This window comes from Bubalus bubalis, chromosome 20 (assembly GCF_019923935.1).
Source record: "Bubalus bubalis isolate 160015118507 breed Murrah chromosome 20, NDDB_SH_1, whole genome shotgun sequence".
Taxonomy (NCBI): Eukaryota; Metazoa; Chordata; class Mammalia; order Artiodactyla; family Bovidae; genus Bubalus; species Bubalus bubalis.
In genome coordinates, this window is record NC_059176.1 from 13,050,224 (window position 1) to 13,074,273 (window position 24,050).

The 24,050-nt window shown below is 52.8% G+C and overlaps 1 protein-coding gene across 1 annotated transcript in view; it reads right to left on the reverse strand.

Annotated features, from left to right (window-relative positions):
* RIN3 (Ras and Rab interactor 3) overlaps nt 1–23,190 on the reverse strand; it is a 136,412-nt gene extending 113,222 nt beyond the window's left edge. The window contains exon 1 of the mRNA XM_025271502.2: nt 23,011–23,190. Within this exon, the coding sequence (XP_025127287.1) occupies nt 23,011–23,054 (44 nt within the window). The 5' untranslated portion in view covers nt 23,055–23,190. The remainder of the gene's footprint in view (nt 1–23,010) is intronic.
* Nucleotides 23,191–24,050: the final 860 nt, after the last annotated feature.

Sequence of the window (24,050 nt, forward strand, 5' to 3'; positions counted from 1 at the left end):
CAGCCATGGGCTGGGTACTGGGCTATGCATTGTCTGAGCGTGGATGAGACCTGAGACTGGGGTTCCTTCCAGCACTATGCATTCCGTGATTCTGCGATTCACCAGACCCCTAGCTCATACCATCTGAAGTCTCTCTGCCAAGCCAGACTGGCTCTGGCCCAGCAGACAGTCTGAGAGAAGGTAGGCAGCCAGGCCAGCTTCTCTGTGGCTTCCGCTCCACCAAATGCTTTTTCCTGGACCTGTGAAAGCTGAGCCACAGCTGCTGCCTGGTTCCACCTCTGGCCCAGCCTTTGGAATCACGTGGAGACGGAAGAGAGACAGCTAGTCGCAGAATCAGCATCGCTCACATGTATATAATCTGCAAAGGCTCAACCAATGCTTCCAGTTCCATGGGCCAGATAACTGCATGAGGCCCTGGTGGGTTCCCACAGTCACTGGGGCTCCAAGAACGGTGCCTGGGATCTGTTGTGAGAGAGTTCCCTAGGTGTCTCCTCACTGGGAGACCAAAAAGCCTTCTGAGATGAGGTAGGGCATAGGGTGCAGCTTAAGCCCCCGACCCTTGGTGGGCGCCCCCCGGGAAGCTGGGACCGGACTTGGAGGGCCCCTGCCCACAGCCTCACCGAGGGGAAGTCAGTTCAAGCAAGTCTTCCGGGCCCCGGAAGTGCTGAGAACAGGTCTGGCTGTCTCAGCTCGCACGTCACAGCCCACATCAAGGGATCGAGCGGGTCCACGGCCTTCAAATTTTCCACACCTGTGTGCTGCAGGCCTCTGCTGCCCGGCGTGTGTCAGGCACACCTGGCTCCCAGCCCTGCCTCCCGGGCTGCCTGCCTGATCCCCACAGCCTTCCCAGAACTGGGGGACAGTTCCTCCACTCTCCCTCTGTAACCTTTGGCTCACAGGTCCCAGTCTCTTTCCATACCCCAGCCAGTCCCTTGAACCCAGCCTGATGGGCAGGTCAGCCTGCTCATCCTGCTGACCTCCCTCCCCGAATACCAACCTAGGCTAGGGCTGTCCACTGCCGTCAGAACCTGGTTCATAGGTGATGGTACCCATTCTGGCCCCAGTGCTATGTGCGATCAGGCCTTGAGGGGTATGTCGACTAGCAGTTTAAGCATGGGCTTGGGAACCAGACAGTCTGGGTTGGAATCCCAGCATGGTGGCCTTGGCACATGACCAAACAATTCTGTCCCAATTTCCTCACATTTAAAATGGGAAACATAAGCATTACTGCCTTATGGAATTGTTGAGGATAGTGCCTGGCATACAGCAAACATTCATTGAGGTTATTATCATACATTCATTCATCCAGTAATTTATTGAGCATCTACTATGGACCAACACCATTCTAGACTTTTCACAATAATACTTACAATAATAGCCACACACAGTGAAAAAGCACTGACATTCCCTCCCTTCCCCCGCCCCCTTTAAAACTCCTGGGAAATTTCACTGAACATGGAAGTGGTCACTAGAAAAGACAGAATTTGGGGTACCAGCTTCTGGCTGAGATTGAAGCTGAAAGCAGTGGGGACAAGAACCCAAGTCACCAAGGGCGATGGACAGGCCCCGTGCATCTCTGTGATACGTGCATGTTAAGGTGCTCTGATGCCAGACTTTCCTTGTGGCTCAGTGGTAAAGAGTCCACCTGCCAATGCAAGAGATGGGTTCCATCCCTGGTCCAGGAAGATCTCACATGCCTCGGAGCAACGAAGCCCGTGCACCACAACTACTGAGCCTGTGCTCTAGAGCCTGGGAGCCACAAATATTGAAGATGGAATACCTAGAACCCGTGCTCTGAAACAAGAGAAGCCCTTGCAGTGAGAAGCCTGCACGCTGCAGCTAGACAGTAGCCCCCACTTGCCACAACTAGAGAAAAGCCATGCATCAACAAAGACCCAGCACGATCAAAAATAAATACCGTACATACTTTTGCACCTTTTGAATTTCAACCATGGGACTATATCACCCATCTGAAAAATGATCAAAGCAGTTTGGAACTTTGAAAAAAAAAATTCTCGTTAACGGGGTTTCAGATGTGAAACTGAGCTGAGTTCTGTACATGCAGATCTAGAGAACTGTGCCTTCTTGGGGTGGCTCAGTGGTAAAGAATCTGCCTGTCAATGCAGGAGATGCAGGTTCAATCCCTGGGTCAGGAAGATCCCCTGGAGAAGGAAACGGCAACCTACTCCAGTATTCTTGCCTGGAAAATCCGATGGACAGAGGAGCCGGTGGACTACAGTCCACGGGGCCGCAAAAGAGTCAGATGGACGACCTAGTGACTGAACAACAGCAACAAATCAACAAACATAAGGCCTCTGTAAATACTATGCAACTTAAAAAAAGAAAAAGAATAAGGAAGCTCTCTGCATACTGACATGGAAAGGTTTTCAGGATATGTGGTTAAGTGACAAAAGCAAAGTACAGAAGAGTGTCTAGACTGTGCTCTCTTGTTGGAAAAAAAAAAAAAAAGCCTTATTTGTATTTGCAAAAAGTCACTCTGAAGGAACACACAAGAAACTAACAACTCGTGGGGCAGGGGTGGGAACAGGCATGTGGGGGACAAAGGTAGGAAGACTATTTCATTGCATTTTTTTTTCATTCAAGAAACATGAAAATATTGAAATAGTGCAGAAAAAGCCTTGATGCAGTCTGCGGCATTAACCTCTATAAAGATGTCCTTTCAATCCTAAACCATTTGAAAAAAAATCACAACTTTTAAAATATATATTTTTATTTTGAATCCTGCAAATGTTTTACCTACTCAAACATAAATAATGTTTACAGAGATTTCTGTGCCAGGCATTGCTCTAACTGCTTCACATACATTAACTAAGTTGACTTTTTCAAACAACCCTACAAGATAACGCTGGTTATTGCTCCCATTTTACAGAGGGGAAACTGAGACACAGAGAAATTAAGCAACTCACTGAAGCTATAGAAAGTGGCAGCGCTGAGATTGGAACCCTGGCCATCTCAGAGTCTGTGTTCTTCATCACCCTGTGAAATCCCTCTAGACTCTTATTCACAATGTATGATTATTAAACATTATAAGCATACAATACAAGAAAGAGATGGAGGGCAGATCTCGTCCACAGAGCGGAAGACTTAACACCCTCAAGGTATGAATCCTATGCAAACTGATTGAACGAATCGGTGCAATTCCAATTAGAACCCCAAAAGTGTTCTGTGAAAAGTGCCAAGATCATCCAAGACACACTTGAGAAGGGGGTAGGATTTGGGCTGCTGGAAATCAAGACTTATGATAGAGCTACAGTGATGAAGAAGGTATGGTATTGTGGCAGGGACAGGCACATAGGTCAGTGGACTAGACAAGTCCAGAAATAGATCCCCCAACACAGTCATTTGAGGTACATATGGTCACAGTAGAACATTGAGGAAAGGACAAACTTCGCAACAAAATGTGCTGAGACAACTAGCTATTTGCATGGGAGAAAAATAAACGTGATCCATTCTTCACAGCTTATACAAAAATCAGTTCCAGGAAGACTCTGTTCTGATAAAATGTACAAAGCAAAACAAACAAAAAAAGCTTCTAGAAGAAAATAAAAAATACTTTCATAATCTGATGGAAGAGCGACTTCTTAAATGCTGCACACACAAACACACACTCACACCTCAACCTTAAATAAAATTTTAAGTTTGACTGCATTAAAATGAAGACTTTCTGTTTATCAAGATACCATCAAGACAGTGAAATTTATGCCCTGTGGGGGAGAAGATACTTGTAACATAAAGTGCTCAGAACTAGATTAGACATAGAACTTCTACACATTGATGAGGAAAAAACAAGACAAATAAGAACAAACAGAAAAATGGGCAAGAGGCTTGAGCTGGCACTTAACACAGAGACCATCCAAATGGCCAGTGAGCATCTGAAAAGCTTCTCAAGAGCAGAGAAATCAGAAAATCTGGAATTAAAACTTCAGGAGCCTGTGAGAACGGTTGTGATGAGGCAGACCTACATGACCAAGGACCGGGGCCATGGAGGAACCGGAGTGCTCCTGCTCTGCCTGTGGGAGTATAAAGTGGTCCATGAGCGGTTCTTAATCCTGGGATTAAGGGATTTCTGTCTCCTTCTCGACACTGTTTTTCCACATTCCAAATTTTTACACTGAGTGTGTATTACTATGAAAATCAGAAAATAATGGACGAACATTTCAGAGGAAACAATTAAAATGGAAGAAAAGATGGCCAGGGGAAAGACTTCCCAGAAGATCAATGTGCCCATCAGGGTCTCTCCTTCACATACAACTGAGTGAAACAGTGCAGGGAGTTGAAAAGATCATCAGAGCCCCAGCCTGGTTGCCCCTCAGCTACCCCGGACACACCGAGGGAAGAAAAGGGCCTCTGTGCCTAGAAAACAAATGTGTTCCAACCTGTCCCTTAGCTCTCTGAATCTCAGTTTCCTCTTTTGGAAAAAAAGCAAAATATCATTCTCATGAGGCCTAACAGGTGGCACAGATGGTAAAGAATCTGCCTGCAATGCGGGAGACCTGGGTTTGATCTCTGGGTGAGGAAGATCCCTTGGAGCAGGAAACAGCAACCCACTCCACTATTCTTGCCTGGAGAATTCTGTGGATACAGGAGCCTGGCAGGCTACAGTCATACATACAGGGCCAAGGAGCCAGGCAGACCAGAAAGAATTGCGTCTGGGAAAGGTGAATACCCAGACATAGTTAAATACATAAAACAGGTCCAAAGGAACCAAACTGATTCCAGAATTTACTTTTCAGCTGGCAGGGTTTTCCCTGCTCATGGTCCAGCCAGTGCTGCCTGAAAGAACTGAATGCAGTGATGGAACGTCCCGTGTCTGCACCGTCCAGTGCAGTCGCCATCAGTTGCCCGTGGTTTTGGAGCATTTGCACTACGGCCAGTTCAACTGTTACTTCACTTTAATTAATTTAATTTGTAAAACAGATACATGAGGCTAGTGGCTAACGTACTGGACAATGCGGGTCTAGACTTTTCTACTGTTTAAATCTTTTCAGTGTGTGAATTCATATACTGTATGGGGGATTTGTTTTTAGTTAGACAGAAAGAAAAAAGATTAAAAAAAAAAAAAAGACAACTCAACGCATGTCAGTGCCATGACCATTAGCCATTGCCCAATTTGGAAAGTTCTTCAGGAAGACCATGTCTTCGGTCGTCTGCTCCAGGGTTTAAGGTCCCCTTCTCTCAGGAGTTGCCCACGCCCCCATGGCTGGCTGTAGGTCAAGGTCCCTTTTGCACATGGATCCCAGCCCAGGCCTCCCCAGGCTTGTCCCTACAGAGCTCCCGGGGTCCTCGCCCACCTTCCTTCTGCTGTCTTCTCCTCCCCACGTGGACCAGGTTTGGAAAACAGGAGGCCCGTCGGCTCTGGGGAGGCCTGTCCTTGGCCCCTGCTGGCCTCCTTCCCTCCGGAATCGCCCGCCCCACGTGGCAGCCCACAAGCCCCACCGTGACCTTGGCCTCTGGCCCCGCTGCTGCTTACTCAGCGGTTCCCCCATCATCTGGGGGAAATGGAAAGGAGATCACAACCCTCCCCTCCCGGGCCTGACCCAGGGTTTAGGAGCGGGAGGCAGGAGGAGGGAGCAGGGGTCCCGTGGTAAATAGGTCTCAGCCCAGAAGGGGAGACGCGGGCTCTCCACACCCTCACCCAGGCCTTCCCGCTGGACCTCCGCTTAAATTTCTCTTTCCCTCACCGTTCGTGTCTGGGGCCTGACTGAATTTCCCTCTGAGACCGGCCTTTCAAGGTCTGTAAAATGAGACTGAGAACAGACCCCGAAAGGCCGCGGTGAGGACAAAATGCCGACTGCATCTGGAGCATCACAGTAGCTCTGTCTGTGGTCACTGCGGACATGACTGATGCTGGACAGCTCTGAGCGGCGCAGGAAATGCTCTGCCCCAGAAAGGCGGCCGGGCTGTGTTCCAGCCTCAGCCACAGGCTGGCTGTGTGTCCTCGGGCAAGCCTCCCTCCCTCTCTGGGCCTCAGTTCTCTCACTAATGAGATAAGGGAAAGGATACTCACCCTCCCTCTTTCAGAGGCTTGCAGGAAGGGTGAACCATGAGCAGAGTCAGAGGGGTGTGCTTTGACAAAATGAACCCCCATTTCTAAACCAGAAGTGGGGTCACGCCCAGGGCCTGTCCAGGGTTCAAGGGGTGAACACTGACCCAACCCCTGATGCTGCCGGGCTGGGGCACTGCCTGCACCCCCAGGAGGCAGGCTCTGGACATCTGCACCTTGCAGGAAGCTGCTGCGGCGTCACATTCCTCCAGCCCCTGGCGACACTGAGTCACCCTGCGACCCACCTCACAGCTGTTGTGACCGCATTTCCTCTGCGGGGTCCTGTGCACGTCCCAGCTCAGCAGTCCTGACACTGTCTGACAGCATGCCTCCTGGGCCCAGGCCCACCTCCCAAAACAAGGTGAACATCCCACCCCCACCCCCAAAATCCCACCTCCAGGGCCGTGCCCTTTTTAGGGCTTGGGTCCCCTCCCCCATCAAACTTTACAGGGCGCACAGTCCCTGATGCCTGAGCATAAGGGAAGTTAGCCTCAGTGACTTTTCAAAAGTGGAGGAGGCCGAGGCCTCTGGCTCATTACCTTTGGGGGCCTTTGGGAGGCACTGGAGTGGGGAGAGAAGAAACACTCTCCACCCCTCCCAGGTTAAAGTGTCTCCCAGCGACTCCGGGAGAAGGGGTGGCAGAGGATGAGATGGTTGGATGGCATCACCGATTCAATGGACGTGAGTCTGAGCAAACTCCAGGAGATGGTGAAGGACAGGGAAGCCTGGCGTGCTGTAGTTCATGGGGTTGCAAAGAGTTGGACATGACTGAGCAACGGAACAACAATAACAGCGACTTTGAGGGCGGGGGTTACAGGATGTGACTGTCAGTGGATGACAAGGGAGAGACTGGAAGGCGGGGCCAGGCCCCCATCTCTGCACCTCTGCGTTTCTTCACCTGGTTCATCATATATGGCCAACTTGGGGAGGGGGCTAGGAGGTTACCCACTCCATGGGGTTCAGCAGGCCTGGGGAGGGCCCAGCAGCATCCCTCCCTCCAGGACCAGGCACACCTGGATCTAGGACAGGCAGCAGGTCCTGCAATCTTGGGATGTAACACAGGGATACAGGTAATTCAGGGGCAAAGGCCGAGGCTCTGGATTCGGATAAACCTGGATTCAGGTTCCGAGTCTGCCACGGAGCGCTGAGGGCTTCCACTGAGTCACTTGCTGTGCCTCAGTTTCCCTGCCTGTAAATTGGGCACTGCAACCCCAGCCTCACAGGGCTGTGACGATTAACTGAGAAACAGCACTTAGCAAAGGGGCCTGGGGAATTTCCTGGAAGTCCGATGGTTAGGGCTCCACGCTTCCACTGCAGGAGGTGCAGGTTTGATCCCTGGTTAGGGAACTAAGATCCCACATGCCGTGCGGTGTAGCCAAAAAAACAAAAACAAACAAACAAAGGGGCTTCACATAACTGCTGTAACTATTAATGGCACCCCACTCCAGTACTCTTGTCTGGAAAATCCCATGGACGGAGGAGCCTGCTAGGCTGCAGTCCATGGGGTCGCTAAGAGTCAGACACGACTGAGAGACTTCACTTTCACTTTTTGCTTTCATGTATTGGAGAAGGAGATGGCAACCCACTCCAGTGTTCTTGCCTGGAGAATCCCAGGGACGGGGGAGCCTGGTGGGCTACTGTCTATGGGGTCGCACAGAGTCGGACACAACTGAAGCGACTTAGCAGCAGCAGCATGAATACCACAGGTCCCTGATTTTTATGCCTCGATCAAAACTCTGCTCCTTAAAAGGATGCTTCTGTGAGAATCACAGAATGTGACATATTAGCACTGACTGCTCCCCTCTTTGAAAACTGTTCTTTCCAAGCCTTGAATTTCACTGGAGGGAGAGAGGACCAAGGCTCGGGAACAGAGGGATGGTGCCTACCCTCCAGGACTCATGCATTTTAAAGACAGACCATGCACGAGTCGGGCACTTCTTAATCCGGAGGAATGAACTGCTGATAGAGACATTCAGACAGTGCAGTGGAGAGACTGGGACTGACTTATGTACCCGATGCACACACAGTCCACTCTCAGCATCTGTGGTCAGTACATTCCACAAAGTTCTCCACAGACACTGAGTTAGTGGAAACAGAACCACTGCTTTTGGGGAAAACACAGGGGTAGGTTCCCATGAACCGCTGGTCACAACATTTCCATCCCCTGATCAGGACACATCTTGTTTTATGTGTGTTTCTATTTAAAGATACCTTATTTAATTCGTATCATTGATTTGTTAACCTTGAACTCACGGCCAACAGCCTAACTCATGCCTGAGCGAAGCTCTTCTAACACCCCTATTTTCTCTACGGGGCCTGTCTCAGCTTTCTCACCCTCAGGAACCCTAGACAGCAGAGAAGCACTGTACTTGGGGGACATTTTAAACAGCGAAACCATCAACCCAAAGTAGGAGAACTCGAAAAACATAACAGACCACGACGAGGACGGAATCAAGAAGGCACCTTGTTCTCAGATGAGAACGTGCATGTCAGAATATTCAGATTTTTCATCGCTCTGCGCAGGGCGGTAAACAACTTCCAAAGCACTATGATTTGGGGGTTATGAATAAGCCTCAGCAAGCAGGCCAATTTGCAAATGCAGAATCTGTGAGTAATGAGGATAGGGTGCAAACGTCCCTTCGTTAGGCTGGCCCCCACTGTGGCCCACCTGGACATGAACCCTGCTCACAACCCAGAATCTGTCAGAGCCTGGGAGCGAGCTGCTGCGTCATCTGAACTGGGACCCAGCATACCTCTTGCCCTGGAGCCCAGGCCAGGGCCCCACCTGGCACCCCGCCGTAGCTGCTGAGGCTTCCCCAGCTGCCACCATGGGCAGTTCCTGTCAGGAGCAGAGAACAGATTTGGGGGGGAAAGGGGGAAGACGGTATTTGTAGGAGCTGCACGGGAGCCTCTGGCAGTCCCCAAACCTGTGTCCTGAGAGCCTCTCACCAGCCTCCCCTGACAGTATCGTGAGCAGGACCCACAGCCAAGTCTTCATGAAGTACCTAATGTGGGAGGCTGCTGGGCCACATGCTGCTTCGCACAGAGCCTGGCACACAGTGGGGGCTCTGTGCCTCCACATTGCATGAATGCAGGAAGCAATGGTCAAAGAGGGCAAGGAGCCAGCTCAAGGTCTCACAGAAAGACAGGACAGACTGGGGACAAGTGGAGTGCACAAGAGGGTAGGCACTGAGGCCTTTCCAAAGACCATGGGACATGGTTCACATTTCTTGAACACCTACTACGTGTCAAACTCGGTCCAAGCTCCTTACATGCATTAACTCATGTAATACAACAGCAGCTCTAAGAGTACGGAACTATTACCCCACTTTACAGATGAGGAAACTGAGGCGGAGAACAGAATGGGAACCTTGACGGTTTGCTCCATGGCCTAACCGCTAAGCTGTACTCTTCCCCTCTCAAAGTTCTCATATCCAGATAGCCACGCTGGGCCACAACAGGCATCTTCTCCTGGGCAGGTGCAGTGCGGGCTGGCAGGAGGTAATAAAGGTAGCCTCCTTGCCTCATGATGCATACCCAACCCACCACCAGGTTCCATCCGAGATACACTCTGGGGGCGCCCTGTCTCCCCATCCCCATTGCTGAGACCCTGGTCCAGGCCTCCATCTCTGCTCACCGCAACCCCTACAGTAGCTTCTGCCCCACGTGCTTCTCGCCCAAACCCCATGCCCTTCTTCACACAGCAGCCCAGTGCAAGCAATCCATGTGATTCCTGCACAAAACCTGTACCTTATGCACAAATGTTTGCAGCAGCTTTATTCGCAGTTGCCCCAGACTGGAAACAACCCAAATGTGGCACAGCGGGTGATAAACAAACTGTGATACATGCAGACAATGAAATACACTCAGCAATAAAAAGAAAGTAATACTGAGACACACAACACAGATGGGTCTCCAATGCCTTCAGCCAGGTGAAAGAAGCCAGACTCAAAGGCAGCATGTGTGTGAAGTTCTCGAAACATCAAAACTCATGGATGGAGACGAGTGATGATGCCAGGGTTTGGGCGGGGGAGGGGCTGGCTACAAAGGGCACAGGGGAACTTCGGAAGGTGATGGAACTGCTCTATATCTTGACTGCGGTAGTGGTTACCTGACAGTCGATGTTTACCAGAATGTATTGGAAAGTTCACAGAAGAGGCTTACTCCATATAAATGCTACCTTGTTATGGGTCGAACTGTATCCCTAGAAAGACATGTTGAAGTCCTAACCCCCAGCACCTTAGACCTCAGAATGTGACCTTATTTGGAACTAGGTCATTGCCAACGTTGTAAGTTAAGATGTGCGTGCTAAGTCACTTCAGTCGTGTCCCATGGACTGTGTCCCGCCAAGCTCCTCTGTCCATGGGGTTCTCCAGGCAAGAATACTGGAGTGGGTTGCCATGCCCTCCTCCAGGGGTCTTCCTGACCCAGGGATCAAACCTGCGTCTCTTATGGTGTCCTGCACTGGCAGATGGGTTCTTTACCATTAGTGCCACCTGGGAAGCTCCAATGTAAGTTAAGATGAGGTCATTTTAGAATGGGGCAGGAGGGACCCTAAGTTGACATGACTGGTGTCCTTATAAGAAGAGGATCGACAAGAAGACACACAGGGAGGACATGGCCCAGTGACCAGGCAGAGACTGGAGTGATGCAGCTGCAAGCGAAGTGACCCCAAGGACCGCCAGGGCCACCAGAAGCTAAGAAGAGGCAGGAAGATTCCACCCAGAGTCTCAGAGGGAGCACAGCCTTGCCGTCACCTTGATCAGAACACCAGCCTCCAGAACGGCGAGAACAAACTCTGATTGTTGTAAGCCACCCAGTTTGCGCTGCTTTATCACAGCTGCCCTAGGAAACCAATAGACAGCCCAACTTTAAAAATGGGGGGACGAGACTGTCTCAGTCTCCAGGGTCTACAGGTTCCAGCCTAAGAGCCTCAGGTGTCTTGTCCCCTGTTCCCGCACAGGTCACCTCTGGTCCACGCACAGCGCAAACACCAGGCACACTGGGCCATGGTACCCACAACCAGGCCATGCTGGTTCCCCCATCCCCGGTGGCTACCTGGGAAACTCTCAGATGTCACTCAGCTCGGTTTGGCTCTCACCTCCCCGGTAAAGCTCCCCCAGATGTGCTCTAGTCTGTGTGGGACACCCCTGAGCCAGCCGAGGACCCCAGCACTCCAGGGGACCATCCTGCATCGTTCGGGCATTGCATTGCCTGCCGCTCCTGCAGCCCCACAAGACTGGGGATCCTGGGACAAGGGTGAGTTGTCAGGTAACTGCCGGACCAATGCCGTGTGGGCTAGACAGGGGCTCCAAGGCTTGGCTGGATGGGGGTCTAAGGGCTGGGGAGGAGCTGGGGCTTTGGCAAATACCTACACTGTGCCCGTTCAGCCCTGGCCCTGCAGAGTGGAGCCAGGACCAGGCCAGGCATGGCTCAGGTTTCTCCTGCCACAGCCTCTACCTTCAAGCCTCCCACCCAGAGCTGAGCTCAAAGGCCTGCCCAGCCACACACCTCACTCTGCTGCTCAGGCTTGCATAGCCCACAGCCTCCTCTGCAAGCTCCTGGCAGGCCCCTTCCCATCTCCCAGAGGCCCTCTATCCTGGTCAATCCCTCCCCACCTCTCTCCTGGGCATTAACCTGCCATATATTCATTCAACAAAGCCTTGTGTGGGACACTCCTCTCCAGCCCTTACTCTTGCTTAGCTTGAGCGTTCTCTGAGTCAAGCACTCTATGCCCAGGACAGTGTGGATCTGGCAACCACACCTGTCAGGAGGAGTCACTCTCTCTGCCCTGAGAGCTTACAGTCTAGCGGGGCCACAGACAGAATACACCGTGACAGCGTGAGAAGCGAGGCTCGGACAGGGCTGATGGGTCTTCGCTGACCGGCGTCCTGGTACCTCTGTGTAAATTAGGAAAAGATGCTTCTTGCTTCCCATGGATGCAGACAACCCCTCCTCCACCCCGTACACACACCTGACATCACAAAGGGCTTGGCAAGAGAGTGAAACTTCAGGGGCCCCTTGCTCCTCTCTCAGCAGGTGCCTTTGTGCAGTGAGCAACCTGCACAATTGTACGCAACAGCCCCAGAGGCTAGAGAGCCTGGAAGGCTTCTGCAGGAGGCTGGAGGTGGGGTGTGTATGCTTAGTCCCTGAGGCAGGAAAGAGCTCAGCACTACCCAGAGGCTGGAGGGAGAGGCAGCCAGTGACGGCCGATGTGACTGTCCCCCCACCTCTAGGGCCTCATGTGAAGGAGCAGCCTAGGCGCCTGCACAGAGCCGTGGAAACAGCCTGGGTCCAGCTGTGAGAATTTGGGGCAACCACATCCCCTCTCTGAGCCTTATCTGTGAGCAGGGGCTGGATTATGGGGTCACCAGACCCACACTGAGCTCTGATGCCTGACAATGAGAGGGCCAAGGATGGGGGCCACTTTGGCTCGTGGAAAGAAGCCACCTGCCTGCCTTTCAAACTACTTCGAAGGCAATTGCCTAGCCTTTCAAGACGGCCCACCCTGCTCAATCCCAGGATACCTGTGGCCTCTTAGACCAAGGCCCTCGAGGCCTCCCCATACCTGGGGATAGACGGACAGCATGATCCTGGGCTGTGGGAGGGCAGCTCAGAGCAGGGTCTTACAGGATCCAAATGGGTCTTTGCTACCCCTAGAAAGGGAAGGCCAGCCCTGGCCATCTCAGGGCAAACCTTTCCCAAGGCTGAGCAGAGAAGTGAGGTGACCACCCCAGACCTCTAGTGGCCAGCGGTCAGCACAAACCCAGCCTGGCACCTGTAAGTGCTCAATAAAGAAGCAATAAAAGAATGAATGAATGGTGGCAGCCATCAAGGATACAAGCAAGCACTGTTCGGAGCAGGCCCCCAGCCTTTCTTGTGCTGGTTTGGTCGGAGAACCAATCTCAGAACATCGGCACAGGCAGGAAGTTTCTCCATCTAAAGCGCAGATGAAGGGGGCTTCCCTGGTGGTCCAGTGGCTAAGACTCTGGGCTCCCAATGATGCAGGGGCCCCAGAGGTTGGTCCCTGGTCAGGGAACTAGATCCCACATGCCTCAACTAGAGATCCTGCATGCCGCAACAAAGACCAAAGATCTGTGAGCTGCAACTAAGACCCAACACAGCCAGTAAATACATATTTTTTAAAAGCCAACATATTTGGGAAAAAGTAAAGTACAGATGAGGAAACTGAGGCTGAGGGAAGAGACATGGCTGCCTTGCTCAGCAGTATTTAGCCTTGTCAAAGCGCGAACTTTGAGAGTCAGAACTTAAACCAAAATAACTAGTCTGAAGCTTCTGGTGAAATCTAAAACTCACAAACACCCAATGGGAAAAACAAGTTTGCAATGTAGTCCTTGAATTAAGAGTCTTAGTCTATGCAAAACGTCTCTCCCCTCTCCCCCTTTTCCTCCTTCTCACCTCCACTAGGAAATAAAGGCTTGCATGTAGCCCTGAAAAGCAGCTTTAGCGTTTCTGGCATATACTCTGGTTCCATGTGGCAAGGGATAAATTTTTGTGTGTGTCAGGATTAAGTTTGTCTGTGATAGAAAATTTTAAACAATAGTGATTTAAGTAAGGTAGATATGTATTCCTCTCTCATACACAAATCTGAGTACAGGGCTGGGATGATACACCAACATGTCTGAGAGCCTTACTATATTTATATATTATATTGTTGCTCTACTCTGCATAACTTCCGTTCTCAAATTCACCCCAGAGTCCAAAATGGGTGCTTCAAGTCCAGCCATTATGTCTATATTCCAGCCAAGAGGAAAGAGGGAAATAGAAAGGCATCAGCCTTCCCTTTAAGGACATCACCAAGCAAACCTTATTCCCCATATATTTTTCTGTCCAAACCTAATCTCATAGCCACATCTAGCTGAAAGGAAATTGGGACGTGTTTAGCTAAAAATTTACACCCAACTAAAATTCAGGGGGCCAATCAACAGGCTCTGCTTCACCCCTGAACTCAAATACTCCAAGATGATGACAGATGACAATGAAATGGTCTCCAAACCCTAGACCCATAAAAGTTCTCAGGAGTTTCATTTAAAACAGAGGGAACTTCGAAAAAAGGTGACATATGTCTATACCTACTCCAACCATTAATATGATCATAATATGATGAGGTCGTCAAAGATGATAGGTAGGCAACATACCTCCACATACGGCATGCAGAAATACGTACAGGAAATAACACTCAGTAAACAAAGAGGAACACAAACTAACAAATACATATTGCTCAAAACCATGGACCAGAGATGCACACGAAAGAAACATGCAGCTGGACTGGGTGTAGCCTCAAAAAATGACATGCTTGATGCTTTACATTTTAGTATTTTTTATGTCTATGTGTGAGCTTTTTCAGATATAAAATATTGTTTTGAAAATCAACAGCATGCATGTGCACACGGGCTCACTCACACACACACACACCATACACAGACAGGCAGCAGCCCTTACCTGGTCTCACAGCCCAAATAACTAAGAACATCCTCTCATGTAACCACCCTGTGAGGCAGGGATCATCACTCTGCTTGGAGAGGAGGAAGAGGAAGGTGTCCTGGCAGGTACAGGTCAGTGACTTGCCCGGGGTTGCCCAGCTCTAAGAGGCAGAGCAGACCTGTGGTCAAATTCAGCTCCTCCACCTGCAGCCAAATGGCCCTGACTCCCTTTCCAGGCCCATCGCGCAAAGAACCCTTCTTCCCTGTCCCCAAACCAGGCTCTTCAGAGCTCCCACACACAGCCTGTCCTTTCTACTTTCTCTCTTGGTGCTTTTCTCCTAAGATACCCTTTCCGATTTCAGTTAAAATCCCATTCATCCAGGGCTTCCCTGGTGGCTTGGTGGTAAAGAAATCTGCCTGCCAGTGCCGGAGACACGGGTTCGATCCCTGGTCCGGGAGGATCCTACATGTGGTGGAGCAGCTAAGCCCGTGCACACAATTACCGAGCCTGTGCTCTAGAGCCTGGGAGCTGCGGCCACCGAGTTCACATGCCCTAGAGCCCATGCTCCGCAACAAAGAGCAGCCCCAGCTCATCACAGCGGAAGAAAGCCTGCACAAAACAACCAAGACCCAGCACAGCTGAAAATAAATAGACAAATAAATAATTTTTTTAAAATTCCTATTTATCCTTCAAGACCTAATCCAGATGCCACCTCTGCCAGGGAGTCCTTCCTGCTCACCACAGCCAAGTGTAACAGAGCCTCAGCACCTTTGTACACAGTGCCCTACAATTAGGTGCATATTTCACTTACTTTCCCAAGTAGATGAACTGAAAACTCCTAGATGTCCAACCAATATTTGCTGAATGGATGGGTGTAGTGGGGGAACAGATGGAGAGATAAAGGGATGGAGAGATGGAGAGCTGGCTGCATGGATGGATGGGTGAGAATGGCTGAGATTTCACTGGTTTCCCCAATGGTTTCACTGGGGGAAAAAAACCCTAAATATATTTTAGACAGTTGCTCTGTCAAAATGACATGAATAGCAAGAAGCAAGCATAACAAATGCTCTCATCAGGTGCCACTGATAGAGAGGTAAGTCTTTGCTTTGAACCGCAACGTGTGCGTTCTAAGCTGCATCAGTCATCTCACTCTTGGTGATTCTATGCACTGTAGCCCACCAGGACGCCAGGCTCCTCTGTCCCTGGGGATTCTCCAGGCAAGATACTGGAGCGGGTTGCCAGGCCCTCCTCCAGGGGCTCTTCCTGACCCAGGGATCAAACCGGCATCTCTTATGTCTCCTGCATTGGTGGGTTCTTTACCGCTAGCACCACCTAGGAAGCCCTTGAACCGCAGCATCCCCAGGGAAATGTACAGTATCCATCTCTGTCACTGATTGAGATTAAGGGGGTTGGGGCTACTGTGGGTGGGGAAAGAAATCCCCAGTGTATTCCTTCTTGAGAGCTTTCTCCTTTAGCCAGAGATCATCAGATTGTGAATTTCAGATGCAAAGTCCTTTACTTCTTTGGTCCCTGGAGGTGGATGAAGATGCACATTTATTAACCCAGGGACAACCCAGCCCTGGGAAAATCCGTGCAGGAGGGGAATGTATCTCTGCTACCCCTGGGGTCTCCTTTTCTTCTTCTGGGCTGTCCCTTTCCATATCCCTTACTTCTCTTTCTGCCTTAAGGAAACAGGCCCTTTCATCAGCCCTAACACCTCGTATTGAATGTTGTTAGTCAAGGAGTTGGGATGGTGTCTGGCATTTGAAGTCCCATGTCTTAACTAGGGAATAAAAACTTCTTGGCTTTGATAAAGATCCCAGAGTCAGTGATGAAATGGGGGTCACGTTCATGGAGGTAAGTGTCCCCTAGGAGAGCCCCTCTAGGGCAGCCTCTCACTGCTCCCGGCTCCCTCTCCTGGAATCCTGAGCCTCCCAGGGCTCCAGGCTGGCGGGTGGAGCCAGGTTCTAGAGGAATCGCAGGCTGCCTGGCTCCAGGTAGGGGAGGCAGGGGGCCTTGACCTCGGGCGGGCGCCATTTCCCCATAGGATGTGGCCCGAGCGAGCGCTGGTGCCGTGCACAGACGGCAACAACAGACCTTGACCACAACCGCTCCAGAGGCCGTTTCTTCTAAAAGGGAACCGACATTTCACAGCAGGCTGGGTGGGTCTTCAAACACTTACAGACTGAGCTAGGGGCACCCCCAGGAGCTTCTGGCAAGATGGGACAAGGAGCCCAGCTGCCACTCTTGGAGCTCCTGACCACCAGGGCTGTTCCAGTCTCGGGACCAGCGTGCGGCTGCTTGGGGGGCCTCACTGGCAGGTGGGGAGAGACAGAGGCAGCAGTCATGCCAGCGGCTTCCAGATCCTTCTATCCAAGGCCTGAGGTGGACGGCCACACAGGTATGGGGTCAGTAAGGCCCTCCCACTGCCCTGTAGACACACACCCCAGCTAAGGGAAGGCCTCCTCTGTACCCACCCACCTCCTTTCTTCTAAGGCCGCCCTGGAAGGAGGCAAAGGCCTGGTTTCACTGTATAACTGTGTGTGTATGTGTGTGCGTGTGTTTGTGTGTGTGTGTGTGTGTGTGTCCTCGGGCCCCCCTCCCTCCTGCACACGGACGGCCTGGCTCTGTCGGGGCAACAGTGGGGATGCTGTGGGGAGGTTGGGCCTGCCTATCAGGAAGCCCCTTCCCTCAGCTGAAGGGCCTGTCCAGCCCCCCATCCTGAGTCCTTCCTCAGACCATGCCCCTCTCAAACCCTGTCAGGAGCAGCCTTCCCAGCCAGGAACCCCGTGACACCAGGCCGCCTGCCACCTCGTCCGCACCCCCACGGCTCCCACACCAGCGGGCCAGAGCAGGGCCCACTCGTGCACATCCACTCACACTCAGAGAAGCCCCTCCAAGGAGCCTTCCCAACTCACTGACCAGGCGGCCAGTGCTACCAGGAAGCCAGGGGCCTCTCCCCAAAGCGGGCTCCCCAAACCAGTACACTTCTTTTTTTTCAAAATGAGTTTTTCAAAAATCACCCCACACCAGTGAAAAGACACTTTCTTCCAGGCACTCGATCAGGGTGATGACCCAGAAGTCTCCTTTCTGGGTCTTTGTTTCTTATGAAAGTATGTTTTAGAAGAAACATCAGAGGAAGAAAGAGCTGTCTCATCTCCAACTGGCACTCCCATATCACTCCAGGATACCAGCTTCTGCTGCGTGTTGGCCAGTAATTCAGGGAATCACTGAGTCAGATAGAGCAGGGTCTTAGAGATTACTGAGTTCATTTTTCAGGTAGAGAAACTGAGGCCCAGGGAGAGTAAGGGACTTACTCCCTAGAAAAAACCCCAAACCCCAGAACAGCATGGGACCCTAGGATATCCTCCAGCCCTACTGATGTTCTTAGCATGCAGGTCCTGAAGCATCTTCAAAATCAGCAAAGAGCCATATCACCCGGCCGACCTTCTGGAGAGGGGGTGAAGGGGGAACAAAATGGATAAATTCCACTGAAGCAGCTCAAGCAGTGTTTCTCAGACTTTCCTCCAGCAACTTCTTCTTTTGCCAAAAAGACATTAAAAACTAACAACTACCATCAATGTGCCCAATCATTTCATAAAAGAAAGGAGGCTTAATACAGCAAGAAGACCTAATCTCAGAATAAGGAACAGTGCTGCCCTGGAAAAGATAATTTGGCAACCTTGACTGATAGACATACACACGTGCACACACACACACAACACATCATTTTCCCAGCTTCTCAGTGGACCACAAACCTTCCTGACCAGCCAGGGTCCCCCCAGATCCTGTACACCCAGCTGACCCCATTCTTTCGGCAAAGATGTACGTCTATTTGTGATCCAGAGGTGGCCTGGGTCTTTTCTGGGTCACCTCCCCTATAACTGGGCTCTTTCTAGGCACACAGGTGCCCCGAACCCCTAGAGTAACCTGGGCAAAGAATGGGGCCGTGAGCAGTCCTCTTCATACTCCTGCCAACCTCTCCCTGGCCAAAGCTGGCCTTCCCTGCTCCCTTCGACCCCACTGCCTGATAACTTGGGGGGCAGATTCCTTCCCTCCCGGGCCCACTCTACACTTCCCACCTCAAAGCCTTGGCTCGGGCACTTCTCTCCCCTGAACCTGCCCCTGCCCCCACCCCCTCCCCGGCTGCCCACCCACTTCCGCTTATGTGTCACTGCCTGGATGACACAACCGAGGGACGACTCTCAGGACAGAATCTCACCGTGACAGATGGAATCTGTGAGCGGGTCTGAAGGACGGTGTTTGTGGTTGTCTGGGACCTGTTCTTCCCTTCCCTCTGCTCTGGCCCATGGCTGGGAGGCCAACGAGTTCGCCGCAGGCCAGCCCAGATGCCTGTCTGTAAAAGGGAGCTCCCGGGAGACCTGAGGGGGCCCGGGGGTGGGTGCTCCCTTCAAATATCAAGCCCATTCCTGGTTGGTTTCTGACTTGATTTCCTGATCTCTTGGATTAAAATGCAGGTGATCTCGTTGTATTTTAACACTTGCTGCCTCAGTAAAGATGACAAAATAGGGACCCGGGCCCAGGATAAGGCCCGTCAAGTGGGAGGGATAATGGGAAGGGGGCCAGGGGTAAACGTGCTGAGACTCTCCCATCCTGAGCGGCCCCTGCACCCCTACTCCCTGCCCTCCTATGTGCTTCCCAGGGGTATCTTTCCACTTCCCAGGGGTGCACTGGGGTTTCTCAGGGCCTGAAGTGAAGGAAGGTACCTTTTGCTTAAGCTGGTGAGGTATCATTTGCTTCCCGTGGGTCAGAGTCTTTTTTAGGGTCTGGAAGGGGGTGGGCATCCCAGCTGAGGGCCAGCCAGGACCATCTGGGAGCATTAGCCCCTGACAGCAAAGAAACCGGGGTCAGCGAGCTGAGCGGTAGCTAGGACCCTGAATTCATCACTGGATCCTGTTCTGGGTGGGCCTCACCCAGGAAAAGCCCCCACCTTAGCGCTGGAAGTGGTTGAGGGGCTCCTTGAGGCGTTTGGCAGGACCCCTACCTGAGGGGCTCTCTCAAGCCTGGGGCCTTGCCCTGGCAACCCCTTGCAGGCCCAAGGCTCAGGAGTCCCACGTTCTGGGCCCAGCTCCCCTGATCTTGGGTTAAGTCACTTCCTCTTTCTGGGTCTCCGTTTCCTTGTCATACGAGGGGACTGGATGAGGTCTGTGATGGCCATGTTTTTTCCAAGAGTGGGCTCTTTTTTCAAATAAAATCTTAAACAGCTCCTTAATTTATCAAACACGAGAAAGCGTATGGGCTCTGAGCACACACATCCCCAGTGACCCCGCCACTGTCCGGCGTCTGGTCGCCTGACAGTCACAGCTTCAGCAGCCTCACCTCACCTCCAACCCACCAGTGAAGCCTGGGGCTCCAGCTTCTCATGTCTCCACTGCCCACTGCCCCGGCTCCAGCCCTCTCTCCCAGCCACCACAGGGGCCCCCCTGCTTCTGCCCCTATTCCCCCCACAATCTGTCCTCAATACAATCCAAATACAAGTCAGGTCACCCCTCTGCGAACCCCACCCATGGCCCCTCTCACCTAGAGCACCCTCCAAAGCCTGTACCCCACCGGCTAGCCTTTTTCTGTCCTCTTTCCAACTCCACTCCAGCCTCCCTTGCCTCCCCTTGTCAGACACACCAACCACCACCCCCAGCCCCCCACCCCTCAGGGGCTTGACTCACTCTCCCCACTTCCTTCAGGTCTCGGCTAAACACGGTTTTCTTGGAGCGGCCTTCCCTAACCACCTGCTCCAGAACAGCTCCCCTGGGCTCCCATACCCCTAACCCTAACTTTCTGTCTTTCCTGCTGGGAAGGTCAGCTGCAAGCCGGCAGTGGCTCGTTTTAAGGCTGGGCCCCTCCTCCATCTAATGCAGATACTACTTGTGGAATGAACACTGAATGAATAGAGGAAGAGAAGTGTCTGCATCCAGAGTACTGGGCAGCCTGTCTGCATTTTCCTTCTCCCCAGCCGGTGTTTCCAATAAGAAGCAGACGGAGCTTGCTTGCCAAAATCCTCATACTCCTGTTCCAGGGGGCTGACATCCAAGCCACCCGCTCCGAGCCCCTGGGTGTGGGTTGGGAGGCATTCCCCTAGCTGTCTGGACATCCATCTCCTGCCAGCGAGGAGGAGGGGGCTTTGGGAGCCGGGTGGAAAGCTGAGCTCAGCTAAAGACTTGGAAGCCAGCCCTGAGTGGTCGGCAGGCTCTGGGGGTGGCCTGGGGGTGAGGGGTCATAAATGATTGCCCCTCATCATCTTTGGGTACTGTAACACGGGTAGATGTGCAGCTCAGGGGCTGACAGAGGATGCCTGGGTGAGACTGAGAACTGCCTTCTAGTATTTGAGTGAAGAAGGATTGGGCCCCTCTGAACAGGGTTTCTAATGGTACAAGTTAGAAGAAGGCAGATTTTCTCTGATATCTATTGGAAAGACTACCACAGTGGTGGTAAGTTCCCCATCACTGGAGGTATGCAAGCACCTTTCAGGAATATTGTCAATGGGATTCCTGTACTGGGTGCAAGGTTAAAGGAGATACTATCTCAGAACTCTTCCAACTCCAAAGATCCTCTTAAATAAAGCAACCTTTTTTTTTTTTTTTTTTTTTTTAGCAACAAACCAATATTCAATTACTATTTATGATGGATGGGCCCCACACAGTTTAAAGTAAGCTTGCACTGGTATGTTAATCCTTGGTTGCCTGTGGATAGCTACTTAAATAGTAACTTATCCAATCCTCATAACAATCTTAAGAAGCAGGTGTTATTATTACCCCCATTTTACGGATGAGGCCAAGGCCATCCCATCCTAGTTAAGCAATCGGCAAACAGAGGTTATCAACAAATGATAATAGCCGTAATAATAATAACTATTAAAAGTTTGCCCTCCACCCCAGGTGCAAAACTTCTTATGCATTATCTCATTTAATCCTCAAAACAACTCTGAAGGGTAGTTATTATTACTTATCTTCATTTTCTAGGTAAGTAATGAGGCACAGAGAGGTTAAGTATTAATAACTGACCCAGTAATAAACAGAGAAAGGCAAGAGGAAGTGGGTAAGGAGAGGTCAACCTGGGACAATTATGGGAAGTCATCGAGTTCGGGACCCTGGCCCCTCACCTCGCCTTCCTCCCTGGGAATCTCCTCCTAGGTCCACCCATCAGTACTGGATGTGGTAGATATTTGGTTCTGGGGGGGCGCCCTCCCCAACAAAATTTCCAGTTCCTCCAGCGGATGACATTTGTCTTTCCACTTCCAAGGGAAAGGATCCAGGCTAGGACGGAAATGGGGGAGGGGGAGGGCGGAGGCATTCGGATCTAGTGCTCTCCGGTCCCTCTGAGACACCCCTCCCCACTAGCCTAGGGCCAGTTACCTCCAGCTGCTCCCCAATTCGGGGCTGCCCGAGAACAGCCCGTCGCTTTGTTTTACCACTGGGGAAAACTGAGGCCCGCGGAGCTGAGGTCACAGAGCTAAGCCAGGCAGCAATTGGGTGTCCATCACAGAAGTCGCTCGAGCCTGGCTTCCCCCAGGGCGCCCACCATCCTTAATCCCCAGAAAGGTTCTAAGAGGTTTGCCCAGTAATTTGCCTCTGAACAGGAACCTCTTCACCCCACTGAAGCTTTCCCTGGGCGCCTGCTGGGTTGGGCTGATCGAAAGAATCTACTTCAGAGGGCAGCCCTAAGCAATGTCCAGAAGTCCAAGGGTGCGAGATGGGGGTGGGGGACATGAAACCAGACGCTGGAGACCCCTCCCGAAAGCCGCCGGTTCCCAAACCGGTTTGGCTCCACGCATTCCAAGCAGCGCCTCCTCCCTTCCGTAGAGGATTCCTAAGGCCACGCGCAGTTCGTGCGCCCTGGACCCTCCCCAAGCCCCAGGCTTCGCAAAGGCCGGTCCGAAGGTCACTGTCCGGGAATCCAAAAGAGAGGTGGGGGAGGGGATCCCGGTGGGTCCTCGGTCTTGGCGGGCGGGTGGGCTATTAGGCCGCGGGCGTGTCCAAACTCACGGGGACCCGGGTCCTCGGCCCCATGAGCGGCCGAGCGCCAGCACCCGAGGACGCGCGCGGGACACAGGCGAAGCGGCGGGCGCGAGAGGCTGGAGGGGCCCGGCCCGCGGTGATCGCATCTGAAGTTCAGGCGAGACCAGAACCTGGGGAGGGGGCCGCGATCACACAGCCCCTCCGCTTCGGCTCTGACAGATAGAGACGACCCTTAGATACCCACCAACCTAGCCCTGGACGTGCCGGCCGGTTTTCCGGCGAGCGACATCTGGGTTTAAAAGTTTCGCCAAGTCTTGAGTCCTGAAGAGGCACCAGGGCCGCCCCCTTCCGCGCAGTACCGGGGGGACCGGCCCGAGCCGTGGCCAGGGGTTCGGTCTCAGTCCAACACCCCGAAGTCCTGCGGCCGGGCTACTCCGGAGCTCCGAGCGCTCGGGGGCGGGAGGGACGCGGAACGAGAGGGGCCCTGGGACACCGAGGGAGAAGGGGGCACCGCGGCTCCGCACTTACCCCACGGGGTCCGCGCGCTCGGGCGCCCCGGCTCGTCGGATCATGCCGCCGGCAGCTCCGGGACCGTGAAGGCAGGGGCTCAGGCCCCGGGCGGCGCGGGCCGCGGGGGCCCGGGCGCCCGCATGCCCCTGCCGCTGCTGCCCTGGGGAAGGGCCCGGGAGGGCACCGCCGCCAGCCCCGCGCCGAGTCGGGAAGCCACCGCCGCAGCCGCCGCCGCGCTCTGGGGCCCTCGCTCCCTCCACTTCCTGTATCGGAGCGAGCGGGGCTTTCAGGAAGAGGTTGGCCTTGGTGGTCAAGGGTTTTTTTTTTTTTTTTTTGTCAAAAGCCTTTCGGCAGCGGCTCGCAGCCCGGAGCCCCCCACCCCCACCCCCGGGGGCCCTCCGAAGACCCCGCAGCCGCGCCCCCTGGGCTGGGCCGGGCCTGGTGGCGGGCGGCGTCGGGTCGGAGCGCCCAGCCGCGGGGTGCTGCCTGCGTCGCTCCGGCGGCTCCCGGAGACCGGGGAGAAAAACTTGGAGAAAAGTTTGCAGCTTGGTGGACAGTCCCGTGGGACGCAAGTCGCTTCCGCTCCGGACCGGCAGGTGGGGAAGCCGAGAGCTCTACGCAGAGCACTCTTGCGCTTTACCTCCTGCCCGAAGGAGGCTCAAAATGCCGTAGCACAGCTCCAGACCAGAGGCAGGGCGCCTCCTCCACATCTCTGACAGGTGGCCACGCTGCCTTCTCTTGAATACCTCCACTGACGGTGGACTCACTACCTCACAAGGTAGTCTGTTCCTCCATCAAGCCAGGCATCTAATTCACCTATTCTAGGTACCACGCCTAGATCAGAGCAGAGGGAGAAAGCCAGTCAGTTTACACAAATACAACTACAGCTACTCTAGTGGGACCAGGAGGCCTCTCTTCTAAAGGCATGGGCACTCAGAAATGCCTCCTGAGCCCGGGCTGCCCTCAGAATATCTCACAGCGACTGGTCAGCACTGACCTCTACAGAGTGACCTCAGTCTAATGCAGGGTTCCTCAGCCTCTGCACAAGTGATATTTGG